Below are 17,222 nucleotides of genomic sequence, written 5' to 3'. Positions count from 1 at the left end.
GAAATGATTAATCGAATAACTCCAGAGTATTTAAGTAGAGAAATTTGTAAATTTACTCATAATTATCATACTAGAAACAAATGATCCTAAAGTTTGCATACAATTAACAATTATCGGATTTTTTTTTAACAAATTAATTACAAAAAAAAATCTATAAATATGCACTTGTAGAAAATTTAAAAAACTATAAGTGCAATTTTTTTTAATATTTTTTTTTTATGATTTATCGTTTCTAAAAAACTTCAAAAATTACTAAACGTCGGCTAACTTCAGTACCATAGAAACAAAGGGAATTTGGTAGCAATAAGAAAGAGAGCGAAGACTGCGGAAAAAACAATTAAGGGGGATAGCCACTGTGAGGATCGAAAAAATAGGTGATTTTCGGGAATTTTTTTGACTGGAATAATAAAGGAATTTGGGGATCGGGTTTTTTTTGTTTTATAAAGTATACATTGAAGATAATTCTCCTAAATTTTTATTAAAAAATTTCATGTTGTTACAAAGTTATAAGCATTTTTGTGGAGCACCAAAACAATTTCCCCCACCACGGTGTTATCTCTAACTCAAAAACGGATTATCAGAAACAAAAAAACCAAACGGCGTTGTGATCTGTATGCATGTAGTTATCGTTCCACGTAGGGGATTTTGAAAATTTGGATTTGAAAAAAAATGGCGACATATTAAAAATTTTTTCGTTTTTTTTTCTCATTTTTTTGGATTCAAACAGCCCTAAAAAATCTTAAAAATCAAAATTTTCAAAATCCCCTACGTGCAACTTCAGCTACTGAATAGACGAATACGGCAAAAAAAAAAGTTGCGAATCGGTTGATATTTATGCAAATTACAGATGCCACCAGTTCAAAAAAAGTAGTTTCGAGAAAAACGCGTTTAAAGTTTTTAGTTGATGCAACGGTTAGTTGACGCGCTGTCACAAAAATGACTATAACTTGAAAAATATTCGGAATTTTCATATAAAACTCTAGATTCATATTTTTGGACGTATAAACTTTGATTTAATGAAAAAAAAAAATTTTTTTTTCTGAAATTTCACAGTGGCTATCCCCCTTAACTATGAAGGATTCTCGTTGTATAATAAACTGTCTAAGTGAGATAGCAAACTCAGAGACTGAATAAATTTGAATTTAACTTGAAAAAAGACACAGACGATGGTAAAGTTTGATAAAAACATGATGGTAAATTTGAGTTACCTAATTAAGTATAATGAGAAATATAGAAAGCTGTTGTAATAATTTTTATTAGTTTGAAAAAAATCGAAAATATGTTGGTATATAAAATGTAGGTCCTGCTAAATAATAAATTATTATTATTATTAGTACTCTTATGATGTTTTTATTTATCTAAATTATTTTCGTCTACACTATGAATTTTTTTTACCATAATATTTATATTTTTTATGACCAAAGTGTTTACGAAACTTGAAAAAATATATAAGTATATTCTAATCTTATCTACCGACATTAAAATTTCCGTAGATGGTTTTTTTTAAATCCACAAAGTTATAGTTTTGTTTGCATTTAAATCTATCAGAGATATCTATTCAAAAAATTGATCTTTGAACTCGTTATATTTGAATCCCTTCCAAATGTTGACGTTAGTATCCAGAATTACCCAATCGTGAATCAATGAACTCAGTATATATGAACCGTTGAAACGCCGCGTCTTCAGTTCGAGGTTGAGGCTGCTCAGCCGCGGTAAAATTCAGACAATTTCTACTATGAATTCTATAAAAAATTTTATTTTCGTCTTGACATTGATATTTTCGGTGCTAAACATCAAATGGTAACAATTAAATTATTCGGAGCTCAAGTAATAGAGAAGTATTTAATAATTTTTTAAATTCCAGTGAAGAAAATGAGGATCTTTTTGTGATATTCACCCAAGAAATAACTGCGAAAGAATGTTACCAAAAATCCCATCTAAAGACCGTAATTTGCGATGAACAGCAGAACCCGTGGGGTATTTCTGAATTTTTGCATCAGTTACCTAACGATCCGTCATTAAAGTGCTTAAACTCTATCAAAGGATTCAACCCGGTAACCGTACCAATATCGATTCAATATGAGTTGAAAAAAAATTGGAAGTCTGTTGATGATTACACATATCCTGCACTTTCAACGGAACTAATATGGGGACGTTTTGGAGGCTGCACTTCGGAAATAAATGAAATTAGTAATGCAACTAAATATTATGATAAATCATCTGAGTTGTATAAAAAATATAATTTGAGTAACATTCTGAGTGAAGCAAATATTACTCCTGGCAAAAATTACACAGCTCAACAAATATCAGATGCTGTGTCTTCGGCTATTGGGGGCAAAAAAGTTTTACTCCGATGCGCACCGATTTCCGTAAGATAATTTAATGATAAATTTTTATTTTACTGACGTTAGCGATATTCTGAAAAATCTGAAAATTTAAATTCTGTAGACAATTTTATTGCCTATAAATTATCTCTGATAGAATTTTGTAAAATTCCGTATAACTTTTTTAACGAGCCCAAAAAATAACGTTTTCAAACTCTCTGAGCGCGGAAACAGCAGAAAGTTTCCCGTATGAAAATAACATATATGGTCAAAATATGTAAAAATATATGATAAATATCAGAAAATATATGTGGCGAATTTAACTATATTTTCTGATATTTTTTTTAATATTAAAAAATATAATATTTATCATATACGAGTCCGTATATGTTTAGCATGTATAAAATATATATGTCAATCATATACAAAAAATATATTTTTATCATATATGAAAATATATATTCTTGTCATATATGGAAACTATATTTTCATATATGAAAATATCATATATGGCCAAAATATAAATAAAAATATATGGTAAATATCAGAAAATATATGTGGCGAATTTAACTATATTTTCTGATATTTTTTTTAATATTAGAAAATATAATATTCATTATATACAAGCCCGTATATGTTTAGCATATATAAAATATATATGTCAATCATATACAAAAAATATATTTTTATCATATATGAAAATATATATTCTTGTCATATACGAAAACTATATTTTTATCATACATAAAAATATATATTTCTATCATATACGAAAAATATATTCTGATCATATATAAAAACATATATTTATATTGTGTATGGAAAAAAAAAGTTTCTTATTCGTATGACCAACTCCAATTAAATTAGATATAAATTTTAATATACTCTTTAAACTGCAGTTAAAATTTTCAAAATTAGTTAATTTGTTGCGAATATATATACCCATATACATATACATACACTGAATAAAATATATGCTTAAATATAACAAAGAAAATATATGGTGCCATATATAATATAAATTATATGCTACCATATATTTCATTTCATATAAAAATTTTATATTTTTTGAATATAAAAGGAAATATATCAATACAATATATTATAAGGTAAATGTAAATGTATATATAGCTTAATATAAAAAACATATAAGACATATATGGAATACATATATTTACTACTGTATATAATTTTATATTAAATCGGCGAAAATCTCTATATGGCTTTTCATAATATACAATATAATATATCATATATTTTTCGTTGCAAACATATATGATTTTATATATTTTAACCATATATTGTTTTTTCATACGAGTTTGGAATATTTATCAATATTTACTTTCATTTTCTTTAGGGAACTGACGATATTGAGTTTGAGGCGATAACAATCTACTTAGATAAATCCTTCAAGCCAATTGATGCCGTCAAAAATAACGGCTTACATACAAATCCATACGTATGCCCGCGTGATAAACTGATCCGGTATGATTTTCGCGGTGAGCATCTTAATATTATATTTACTCACGAAAGAAAGGTTTATGAAGATCCTACTATTAAATATCCAACACTCTCGTAAGTATCAGACATAATTTTAAATAAATTTGGGGGAAAAAATATAGGGGGGGGGGGCGCTGAAGGAAATACTAAATTTTCGGGGACTCAAATACCTCAAATCTTTTTTTTTATGATATTCAAAATGAATAGAAAAAATGGTACCTCTTAAAACAGGTGAAAAAAAAAATTTCTGGATATTAAATAACTGACACTCGAATTTTGAAAAAGTTTAGCATCAAACCCGCATGAAAATACCATATATATGATAAAAATATATGGAAAAATATATAATCAATATGGAGCCATATAAGTGGCCAAAAATGATATATATTTTCTTATATATAATATAGTAAGTTTTAATATAATTAATTATATACGTAAGTTTATAAGTTAATACATGTATTGTATATATTTATATAATCATACATGTAAACTTATAAGTTAGCACATATATATATATATATATATATATATATATATATTAGGGTGTCCCAAAAAAAAAGAATATTTTTTTTTTTAACGTCTTATGGGCTCGAAAGTTACTTCATATTATAAAAAGAATCCTCACAAAATTTCAGCCAGATATCTTTGAAATTGAGCTATCACAGAGGGGGGTCCCCTTTCCCATTTAAAATACACACGAAAATTTTTCATTCTAGTTTTTCGTTATTAAGACTATGAAAAAAATTTTTTTTTCAATTTCGCCTAGTATGATTTTGTAGGAAATTAAATTCTCTACAAAAAAGTGCTGATGCATTATATACGTCAAACGAACTGGGAAAAAGTTACGGGGCTTCAAAAATCAACAAAAATTTAGTTTAATCAGTGTTTAATTTTTTATATTATTTTTCATTTTTATTGACTCAAAAATTTTTTTTTTCAATTTTTAACGAGCACGCTCTTGTAGGAAATTTAATTTTCTACAAAAAGTATGTGATAACATATATACGTCAAATGAATGAGAAAAAAGTTACAGGGCTTTTAATGTCGACGAAAAATGAAGTTCATTTTAGTTCAAAAAATTAATATTTTTTAAACTTCATTTTTCGTCGACATTTAAAGCCCTGTAACTTTTTTCTTATTCATTTGACGTATATATGTTATCACATACTTTTTGTAGAAAATTAAATTTCCTACAAGAGCGTGCTCGTTAAAAATTGAAAAAAAAAATTTTTGAGTCAATAAAAATGAAAAATAATATAAAAAATTAAACACTGATTAAACTAAATTTTTGTTGATTTTTGAAGCCCCGTAACTTTTTCCCAGTTCGTTTGACGTATATAATGCATCAGCACTTTTTTGTAGAGAATTTAATTTCCTACAAAATCATATTAGGCGAAATTGAAAAAAAAATTTTTTTCATAGTCTTAATAACGAAAAACTAGAATGAAAAATTTTCGTGTGTATTTTAAATGGGAAAGGGGACCCCCTTCCGTGATAGCTCAATTTTAAAGATATCTGGCTGAAATTTTGTGAGGATTCTATTTATAATATGAAGTAACTTTTGAGTCTATAAGACGTTAAAAAAAAAAATATTCTTTTTTTTTGGGACACCCTAATATATATATATATTCTGAACACAATATTTGAATCTTATAACTGAGAGAGGAAGACAGAAAAAGAATAGATTTTATTTATTCTTACATATATGAGGAGACTTATATGGTTCTATATATCGAAAAATATACAAAAATTTATAAAGTTAAATACATGGTAAATATATCGTGCCATATACTGATGAATTATACATGTATTCTTATTTGTTTTCATATATAAATAGCATTTATTTTTGAATACATTAAAATTTCAAGTTTTCAAATATATAAATAATATATTGAAGTTGTACGGAAATATATAAAATCATATAAGAGAAAACATATATAGAAATATAATAAAATCGGCCAAAATCTATACATAGTTCTATATAAGATTTCATGTATTGTCAATATATATTTATATCTGTAACATATATTTTTTAATATATCTTTACCATATATGATATTTTCATGCGGGAAATATTTAAAAAAATAAACTTTTTTTACAAAATACTGGGGGTACCCGGGAAAAAATGATTTTGCCTAATTATATATAATTATATATGATTATATATGGAATATATATAATTATATATGGTATTATATATACTTATATATGGTTATATATAGGCCTATATATAAGTATATATAGTCTTATATATAATTAGACCTAATTATACCGGGAAAAAAATGATTTTGCCTAATTATATATGATTATATATAGAATATATATGGTTATATATAGACCTATATATAAGTATATATAGCCTTATATATAATTAGATCTAATTATATCCCGGGACAAAATGATTTTGCCTAATTATATATGATTGTATATGGAATATATATAATAGTATATACCCATATATAGTTGTACATGGGTCTATATATGATTAGATCTGATTAGACCTGACCTATATAGACCCATATATAGTAATTTTTATTATATTTTAGATCTTTAAATCTATATATAATCAAATATAAATTAATTATTTATATATATATATATATATATATATATAAGTTAATATTTTATTTATAGAATATATTTAATATTTAGTTTTTCTTATTTAATATATTAGATGCTCTATGGTCTTTATTGATATTTCATAATCAGTACTCGTTAAATGCATTATAGTTTTAGGTGTATATTTACAGAAATAATAATTACAATTTTACTATAAATTATAATTTTAAAATGTTTACGAAGCGTTACATTATATTTTTCAGTCTGTTAAAAAAGTAATAAACTTATGTATAATTAAACGTATAATTAAAAAAAAAACTTCCCTCTGAATACTTCAATATTAATCGTACATGAACATACGTAATTGTATATAAATTACACATAATCATATATATGATGAAACCCGCCTAATTTTCGGATCTAATTATATATAAAATATGATATATATGTATTATACATAATCATATCTAATTATATATGAGTATATATAACTTATATATGATTATATATAATTAGACCTGGCCAATTTTCAGATCTAATTATATATAACGTATTATATATAATCATATATAACCTATATATAATTATATATAAATTATATATAATTAGACCTGGCCAATTTTTAGATCTAATTATATATAAGGTCTTATATATAATTATATATAATTAGGCAAAATCATTTTTTCCCGGGTACCCTATTCTCCCCTTCCCCTCCCGTGTAAAAAAAATTAGTTCCAAAAAGATTCCAAAAAAAAATCCGCATGTGGAATTTCTAAACATGAGACAGATTAGAACTTCGAATGGAATTTTTTTGGAACGTAAGTTATTTTGATGGTAAAAAAAAAGTTTTTATGAGCAAATTTAGAGTAAAAAAAAGACGTTCTTGGAACTTTTTTGGGATTATTTATGGACGCTTTTTTTTGTTCTATAAAAAGTTCAAAAGTAGTGATTTTGGAACTTTTTTGGAATGTCCATATAAAATTCCAAAAAAGTTCCAAAAACGTCCTTTTTTAACTCAAAATATGCTCATAAAAACTTTTTATTTACCATCAAAATTACTAACGTTCCAAAAAAGTTCCATTCGAAGTTCTAATCTTTCTCATATTTAGAAGCTCCACATGCGGAACTTTTTTGGAATAAATTAAAAAATTTCGGCAATAAATTAAAAAATTTAAACTTTCAGGAAAGACGATAATGGCTATTATATATTGGAGCAGGCGTTGGATAATTTTGACTGTTATGAAGTTGATGTTAGTAAATGTGCTTTACCGAAATACCCATGGTATATATTTTCATTCACATATAAATTCAATGATGATATTAAATTTGATTGTGAAGGGAAAAGGGATAATTTTGATCCGAAAAATATATCTTCGATCCAGAATGAACTCCTCGAAAAATGGAATCATAAAATTGATGACTTCGCGGAGGATTTCGGATTCCAGTGGTCAATTGGAGCCCGATGTTCCGCTTACTTTAAGGGCCTTGATAGCCCATTTAAATATTATAAAAAGTCTATTGAGTTATTTGATAAATATAATATGAATGTTATTTTACGTGAGTCAAATATTATTCCCGGAAATAATTATACTCGTCAAGCAATAGCTGATGCTGTTTCCAAGAGTTTAAAGGGCACGACAGCTAAGATAATATGTTCAGCAGGAGCATTTGTAAGTCGATTTTTCATTTTTTTCATTTATATTTTTATATTTATAAGTAAACTTGAAATAACAGTAATCTTTTTTTGTTGCCGAGTCAGGGAGCATACAACTTGCAAAGTATCCAAATTTACTTTGATCAGTCTTTTAATCTAATTAACAATCCTAGAGAGAGTTATCTATGGGATCACGAATGCCAAGTTGATAGAATGATTCGTTACAAAGATTTCACACCCGAGATTTGAGCAAATCCATATCGTACATTCGGTTATGCGGCGCCCGCAAGAGTTTTGTGAAAATGGAGGTCTTTATTGTTTTTGAATTTTTATAATAAAAATCAACATTTCTTTTGATCCTTTTAAAATTTAAGTTTGTATTCGACTGGATTTATTTTATAAAATATTTCGCAAATAAAAGTTTGTACGTTTTTTATTTTTGTCTTCTTTATTTATGTATGCACTGAAAAAAATAAATATTTCTCATACAAATAAATATATTTGGTACAACTAAATATAACAGTTGGTTCAAATAATTTCATAATTTGACGGAAATATATCATTTATTTGTGGTAAAGATATTAAATTTGTGACGAATAACCGAAAATTTGGCGATACTATACATATATTTGAAGCCCTTATTTATTTGTAGCAATTGGATCATTTCTTTACCACAAATAAATATCTTATTTCACGCAATTAGACTACTTAAATATATTATATCTTTCTCACAATTCAATATTTATTTGGCCATATCCAAATATACGATTTCTTTGGCTCAAATAATTTTTTTTTTTAGTGTGGAAAAATATATGATGTTTGATTGATGACGATTCGTATAATTAGATCATTCAAAAAAATCTCGACGGTCAAAAAACTCGTTCGATTGTCGCAAGAACCATCTTAATCGGTTAATTCCCCGCATGAAAAAACTTTATATGTGAAAACATATATGATAGAATATATGAATATTATAATGTGATATATTGTACAATATATAAAATAATATTTATATTTTTGCCGTATTAATATATGATAATATATTGAAAAAAAATATATTGCTAGAATATATTATCAATATATTTATAAATATATGACTTTTTATGTATGTTTTACATATATATTTTAATATATCTTTTTTATATTGATATATTATATTGAAAGTAGTATATTAATTAATATATAGTATTTTTTATATTTTTTATATATGTTTTCCAATATATTGCGAAATATATGGTTTCCAATATATTGTAAAATATATGGCACTTTTTTTACTTTTCTTAGGTTATTGCCAGTAATAATAAGGTCAATGAAAAGAAGGAGAAAAAAGAATAAATTTGACTTTTTTTTGTGGAATCGTGTAGAAATTGAAAAAGTATATTAAAAAAATAAAATTTTCAATATATTGCGAAAAATATAAGTTTTAATATACTGGCAAAATATAATTCCAATATACCGCGAACCATATATTTAATCATATAAATTCTTTCATATATAATCAATTATATAGAGACCATATACCACTAATTATATGAGTCAAAATATATGGATATATATATCAAGTTTATTATATTATACTTATAATTTATATATATACTATCCATATATGATAAGAATATATTGAGCATTATATGAGATAATATATATAGAAAAATACAAAACATTATATACAAGTAAATATATTATGATAAATATATAATCCAATATATGTAAAAAAAAAATTATTTTTCAATATAGATATTTTTGCCGCTATATATTTATCACATATTCATCATATATTTTTTTATATACTTTTAACAATATATAGCTTTTCCATGCGGGTCATTAAAAATATATGGAGAGCTTACATCCATACACATACGCAACACACACACGCGCACACACATATATACATATATACAGACCATCGAACATAATTCTGGAAATGGTTGGATAGCTTCCTAGGATCACAAAACGTTGAGATCTGATGAAAACTCAATTTTTGAAAATCGGGATGAAAACAATAACTTCCCGAATTTTGAAAAATTTACAATTTTCATAGCAGGAAGTTTAAAAACTGAGCTATGGAATACATATAGACAGACACCATAATTTATAAAGACCAAAAAAAACCATATTATTTTCAATAATTGAAAAACACATCAATCTAAATCAACTCATTAGTACTCGTATGATAATTACCCGATGAAAAAAGATTTTGTCTAAATATATATGATAATATATGTTCATATACATGATCATATATGATTATATATAATCGTATATGAAGTTATATATAATCATGCATGATTAGTGAATGACCATGACTTCTGACTGATTCGTACCGAGGGCGAGCCACTCGTTGGTGGGACAGTAGTCCAGGCAAAATATCGCGGTGCCACACTGAGAAAAAATTTATCTTCGGACAATTAAATTGGTTTTGTTAAATTCTGTTAAACTAAAATTTATTTGGGACAATTATATTTTATTATGTTAACATAATCTATTTTGTCATTTTAAACAAATGATTTAATAGACTCAATTTGGTTGACGTTAATATTTCTCTCTCTAAGATGATAAAATCATTTGGTAAACTTAAGAAAATATTTATTTGATAGACAACTAAATTATTTGAGTGCCAACAAACCCAAATATTAAAGTAAAGTTTCATTGTATTAACTCTAATAAATATAACTTAAAACACAAAAAATATATTCATTTACAATAAATATTTATATTTGTTCGAAGCTAATAAATTTTTACCATCAGAAAAAGCAGTTGTCACTATGCTAGCCTAGAGCAACGGGTGTAGTTCAGTGTTCGCCACTAGATCGCGCCCACCAGTTGTAGTGTCCCTGGTAAGAAACTCATTTCAGAGGTATTATATTCCGAACTTGAAGCATCTTTGGGACGAGTTTTCCTCTGGGCATTCGCAGAGAGATATTATATTTTGACATTTAAAATTTAATGATTATGTTCATCTGATCAATTTATGTCATAGTACAAAAAAAAGAACATGACAAGAAAATAAATTATTTTTCTAAATTCATAAAAATTATTTTTCTAAAATTATAAAATATTCAGTTGAAATAACCAAATATATGATTGGCAATGGGCAATCAAATCATTTTGTTGTCGTAACTAAAATTTAGTTGTCAGAAGACCATTTTGTTTCTTAGTGCAAGCTTGAGATGATTGATCTGCCGATCGATACATACGGCTGTCCCAATATTTCAAGCCGTCATAAAGACCACTTGTCCAGAATGAATAATTATCTTTTGAGAATGCTATACCGGTGACTGAGGGTGCATGTTCTTGGAACCTATGGACCATAAGCATATTTTCTAGACTAAAGACGGCGATTTCGCCCTCAACGCTGCTACTAAAGCATAAGTTTGAATCCCGGGAAACTGCGAGATAGGAGCAAGAATTTTGGAACTCCAACTCGGCCCTCATTAGAGGCGTCGGGCTCGCCAGGTCCCAAACAATGGGACAGGTACCCTCACTCGTAACAATAAGCGTTCGGCCGTCAGGCAGAAATTGGAATGACGTTAAATGGCTACTTGGGGAGGGACAGTTGACATCTTCGAGCTTGAAAATACGTTTGTATGCTGTTGTTTTCGAAAAAAAACCTTTTTCACCATTTTTTCTCCAACGATATCTCTCAAACGAATAAACCGATTGAGACGGTTGAGGTGGCAATCGACGCGTTTTATCAAGTTCTAAAGCTGATCAAATTTTGAATTCGATTTATCGAGTCGTTTTTGAGATATTTCGGAAAAAATAAAAAAATTTTTTTTTTCTTTTTTTGTGAATATTTCGGAAACTATCGAATCGATCAATTCCAAAACCTAATCAGCTCGAGAACTCGATAAAAGCATTCGATTGCTGCCAAGAACGTCCCAATCAGATAATCCGTTCGAGAGATATTGTTGACGGAATAATAAATGTCAAATCTATATCTGCTTTTTCCATTAAAAAACATCATAATTACTGAACATAATTACTCAAAACTAATATGTTCTTCTTTATATAAGTCATTAAAAGTGATTGCTCAAAAATCGTCATGTTCGCTGGTATCACGATATACTTACATGATGTAGATACAACGTATCACGTAAATACTTATTTTTGAGCTAATTATTGAACATAATTGTAAATAAATATATAAAAAACGCTCATTCATTCATTATTTTGGATTCTAAATTTTTAAACTTTAACATAAACCGTAACCCTTTTGAGCTTGAAAAGCTCATAAGAAAAGAGAAACAAAGGTATTTTCAAGCTCGAAAATGTATTCATACTAATGTTTTCGAGCTCTTAGAGCAAAATGGGCCCCTTGAGAAAAAAATTTTCAAATCCTCAGTTTTTTTTACTTGTTTTACTTTTTTTTACTCTCTTGCCAAGTACTTGACCTTAATTTGTTCTGTCCATTAAAAATCAAAAATTTAAAAATGTGAGGCAAAATGGCCCCCCCCCCTAAGAAATTTGTATAATTTGAGTTTTTCAGCTTGTTTCACTTTTTTTTCCTTCTGCTGGGTTTTTCGTGTTAATTTGCTGTGTCTATCAAAATTAAAAAATCCTGAAGAATTAGGTCAAACGGGCCCCCAACAAAACTCAATGAATATTCGTCGCTTGTTTTGTGTTTTAAAACCTTTTGCTGTGTATTTAGTATAAAAAAGAGTTGATAGTGAAGATTTGGACCTTAAAATAATTTAATTTCATTACTTGATTGCTTATATTTTCATTATTTTCGTTTATATAGATCAAATTGTTTTTGAAAAAAATTATAGTTAGTAATGCTGTTGAACTCGTGACCTAGTTTGCCCCTTATCATAATTCTTTAATCATATCTGTTAAAAAAATTTTAGGAACCCGTTTGGATAAAAAATATTCGTGGGTATTCAAAGTCTAGGCAGCCCGTTTTACCCCCCCCCCCCCGCCCTCCAGCACTTCATGTTAAATATTTTGGGGGGACCATTTCGCCTCAGTGGCCCATTTTGCCCCCCCCCCCCCCCCTACCTATGGAATACATATAGACAGACACCATAATTTATAAAAACCAAAAAAAATTCATATTATTTTCAATGATTAAAGAACACATCAATCTTAACCAACTCATTGATACTTATATGATAATTATATTTATCTGAAATTATTTGCTTCTACACTATGAAATTTTTTTACCATAATATTTATATTTTTTATGACCAAAGTGTTTACGAACCTTGAAAAAATATATAATCATATTCGACTCTTATGTACCGACATTAAAATTTCTGTAGATGGTTTTTTTTAAATCTACAAGGTTATAGTTTTGTTTGCATTTAAATCTATCAGAGATATCTATTCAAAAAATTGATCTTTGAACTCGTTTTATTTGAATCCCTTCCAAGTGTTGACGTTAGTATCCAGAATTACCCAATCGTGAATCAACGAACTCAGTATATATGAACCGTTGAAACACCGCGTCTTCAGTTCGAGGTTGAGGCTGCTCAGCCGCGGTAAAATTCAGACAATTTCTACTATGAATTCTATAAAAAATTTTATTTTCGTCTTGACATTGATATTTTCGGTGCTAAACATCAAATGGTAACAATTAAATTATTCGGAGCTCAAGTAATAGAGAAGTATTTAATAATTTTTTAAATTCCAGTGAAGAAAATGAGGATCTTTTTGTGATTTTCACCCAACAATTAACTCCGAGTGGATGTTACAAAAAAGTCAATCAAAAGAACCCAACTTGTGACGAACTGAAGAACCACTGGGTGATTTCTGAATTTTTGCATCAGTTACCTATCGATCCGACATTTCAGTGCTCAGAACCTGTCGAAGAATTGGACCCAACAACCATATCAACTTCAACTATAAATGAGTTGGCAAAACAATGGCAACGCCCTGAAAGGTTAACAGATCCTTCAATTACAGCAAAAAAAATATGGCGCGATTTCGGAGGATGCACTTCGAAAATAAATGAAATTAGTAATGCAACAAATTATTTCAAAAAATCATTCGAGTTGCATGAAAAATATAATTTGAATAAAATTTTAAGTGAAGCGAATATTACTCCTGGCAATTATTATAAAGCCCAACAAATATCAGATGCTGTGTCTTCGGCTACGGGGGGCAAAAAAGTTTTAGTCCGATGCGCATGGAAATTCGTAAGTTAATTTGATGATAAATTTTTATTTGGGTGATCAGCGATATCTTGAAAAAATGATTTAAATTCAATAAAATCTAATGGTTTTAATTTAAATTTTGTAGAGAATTTTATTGCCTACAAATTACCTCTGATAGAATTTTTAAGAATTCCGTATGACTTTTTGAACAAGCTCGAAAAATATCGTTTTCAAGCTCTCTGAGCTCGGAAACAGCAGAAAGTTTTGAAGTTGGCCCACAGGTCAACAGTTTTTCGAAATTTTTATTAATATTCATTTTTATTGCCTTTAGGGAACTGCCGACATTAATTTGGACATGATAACAATTCACTTAGATAAATCCTTCAAGCCAATTGATCCCGTTGAATCTTACGGCTCTACTACATACGTATGTCCGTCTGATAAACTGATCCGGTACAATGATGGAGAACATCTTGTTTACGAAGTAACAGATTATGATGCAGTGAAGGTAAAAGACTATATCCGAAGAATACCAACATTCAAACCTCCTCAACCTGAAGAAAAGCTTTATGGAGATCCTGCTGTTAAATATCCAACACTCTTGTAAGTATCAGACATAATTTTAAATAAATTTAGGAAAAAAAATATACGAGTGGGGGGAGGGGGTACTTAAGAAAATTTTAAATTTTCGGGGGCTCAAAGTCGAATGTTTTTTTTTTTATGATATTCAAAATGAATAGAAAAAATTTTCAGCTGCCGTCAAAAAAAATTTTCATTTTTTGCGGGCAAATTGGTACCTTTTAAAAAAGGTGAAAAAATAAATTTCTGGATATCAAATAACTGACAGTCGAATTTTGAAAAAGTTTAATATCATAAAATTCAAAATAATGCTCAGCTATATTTCGAAAAGTGATTTTGGAATCTTTAAAAAATAAACTTTTTTTACAAAATACTGGGGATGATTCCGCGCGTTTTTATCCCCTGACAAAATATCGATAAATTACCCGATAAATTTCCGAAAATTGTGGGAATTTATAAATAAAAAATAACTGCCTATTTAGAGTGCTAGTTTTTCAGGAAAATTGTGAAAATTATATTGAAAGATATTTTGTCGGGGATGTTTTGTCGCGGAGTGAAAACGCGCATTACCACTGGGGGATACCCCATTCGCTTCCTCCCCCTACTTTGGCACTAAATTTAAAAATTTAAACTTTTAGGCAAGACGACAATGGCTATTATGTATTTGAGCAGAAGTTGGTTAAATTTTTCTGTAATGAAGATGATGATCGTAAATGTACTCTACCGAAATACCCATGGTATATAAATTTATTCGAATATAAATTCAATGAGGATATAAAATTTGATTGTGAAAGGAATAGTGATAATTTTGATCCGAAAGATATATCTTCGATCCAGAATGAACTCTCCGAAAAATGGAATAATAAAAAGGATGACGTTGCGGAAGACTTCGGGTTCCAGTGGACATATGGACCTCGATGTTCTGCTTACTTTAAGGGCCTTGATAGCCCATTTAAATATTATAAAAAGTCTATTGAGTTATTTGATAAATATAATATGGATGTTATTTTACGTGAATCAAATATTATTCCCAGACATAATTATACTTTCCAAGCAATAATTGATGCTGTTTCCAAGGGTTTAAAGGGCACGAAAGCTGACATAACATGTTCATCAGGAGGATTTGTAAGTTAATTTTTTTTTGTTCACAAGAAAATGAAAGATTTTTACTTTTTTATTTTAATATTTATATGTAAATTTGAAATTTCAGTAATTTTTTTTTTGTTTTAGGCTCAATCAACTGACGACTTGACTATCAAAATTTACTTTGATCAGTCTTTTAATCTAATTAACAAAACTAATGGCATTGCATCTTTTGAATGCCCACTTGATAAAATTGTTCGTTACGAAGTTTTCCTACACGAGTATTTTAGTTCAGACCCATTTCCTTTACTTCCTACATTTGATAATATGGCGACATTTTAAGAGCTTTGTAAAAATTATGGTCTTAATCGTTTTTTAAATTTTTACAATAAAAATAAACATTTTTTTTGTATTCGACTATGGATTTGTTTTATAAAATATTACGCAAATAAAAGTTTGTACGTTTTTTATTTTTGTCTTCTTTATTTATGTATAAGAATTGCTGATTTGTATAATTAAATCATTAAAAAAAAATCTGAGCAGTGGTTGATCCTACGGCCTTGATTAAGAAAAATGATTTAAAGTGATGCAAAACAATTTGAAATGATTTAAAACAATTCGAATTGACTGATATATAGATATACACTTAGCATGGATCAAATCATTTCTCTTAATCAGGGGGACCCGCCCTAAAACTCTGCTGTTTTAGAGCTCAAAGAGCTCGAAAATATATATTTTGAACCAATCAACCGATTTTGACGTTTAGTGTGACAATCGACACGTTTTATTAAGTTTTAGAGCTGATTAGATTTTGGAGTCGATCAAGCCAGTCGATTTTGAAAAATTTCCAAAAAACTAAAGAAAAAAATTCTTTTTTTTTTTTTGTATTTTTTCTATATCTTAGAGTCTATTAAATCGATCGAATTGAAATTCTCAGAAAAGTTGACGGCCAACTAACTCTTTCGATTGCCACAAGAACCATCTCAATCGGTTAAGTCATTATAAAGATATGGATAGTTTACATCCATACAAACCCATACATACATACAAACCGTTGAACATAATTCTGGAAATGGTCGGATGGTATCAGGCGTTATTGTCCTTGTGAAAAAAATATCCTTAGTCATCGGAAAAGCAGTTTCTAAAAAAATAGACTGGAAAAAACAGACTTGGAAAAAAATATCGAGAAAAAAATAAACACACACAAAATCCATGAAAAAAGGCCACAGCATGATAACAAGCATATGTGTTGGTCTATTTTCAAATAAACACACACAAAATTCAATAATTATGAATGTTACATTAGTTAAAAAAAAAATTGATAAACGGTTGACCCTGCAGGCCATCCCCAGAACTTTTTTTAGTTCTATTAGTTTTAAATATTAATTAAATAATTATGCTTAAGTTTTTGAAACATCATTTAAT

General features: G+C 27.8%; 2 protein-coding genes across 2 annotated transcripts; both read left to right on the top strand.

Annotated features, from left to right (window-relative positions):
* The first annotated feature begins 1,697 nt into the window (after positions 1–1,697).
* On the top strand, positions 1,698–8,467 carry LOC130674633 (uncharacterized). Its single transcript, XM_057480022.1, has 5 exons — positions 1,698–1,800; positions 1,865–2,369; positions 3,682–3,899; positions 7,567–8,053; positions 8,143–8,467. The coding sequence occupies exons 1-5, from the start codon at positions 1,736–1,738 to the stop codon at positions 8,284–8,286; spliced, it is 1,419 nt and encodes a 472-aa protein (XP_057336005.1). The 5' UTR covers positions 1,698–1,735; the 3' UTR covers positions 8,287–8,467.
* A 5,002-nt stretch (positions 8,468–13,469) lies between these two features.
* Positions 13,470–16,259, top strand: LOC130674499 (uncharacterized). Its single transcript, XM_057479844.1, has 5 exons — positions 13,470–13,608; positions 13,673–14,177; positions 14,467–14,738; positions 15,353–15,839; positions 15,945–16,259. Exons 1-5 carry the CDS (start codon positions 13,544–13,546, stop codon positions 16,137–16,139), a joined length of 1,524 nt encoding a protein of 507 aa, XP_057335827.1. The 5' UTR covers positions 13,470–13,543; the 3' UTR covers positions 16,140–16,259.
* Positions 16,260–17,222: the final 963 nt, after the last annotated feature.

Source organism: Microplitis mediator, chromosome 9 (genome assembly GCF_029852145.1).
Source record: "Microplitis mediator isolate UGA2020A chromosome 9, iyMicMedi2.1, whole genome shotgun sequence".
NCBI lineage: Eukaryota > Metazoa > Arthropoda > Insecta > Hymenoptera > Braconidae > Microplitis > Microplitis mediator.
Note: the sequence above shows the minus strand (reverse complement) of the source record. Positions and strands in the feature narration are given on the sequence as shown.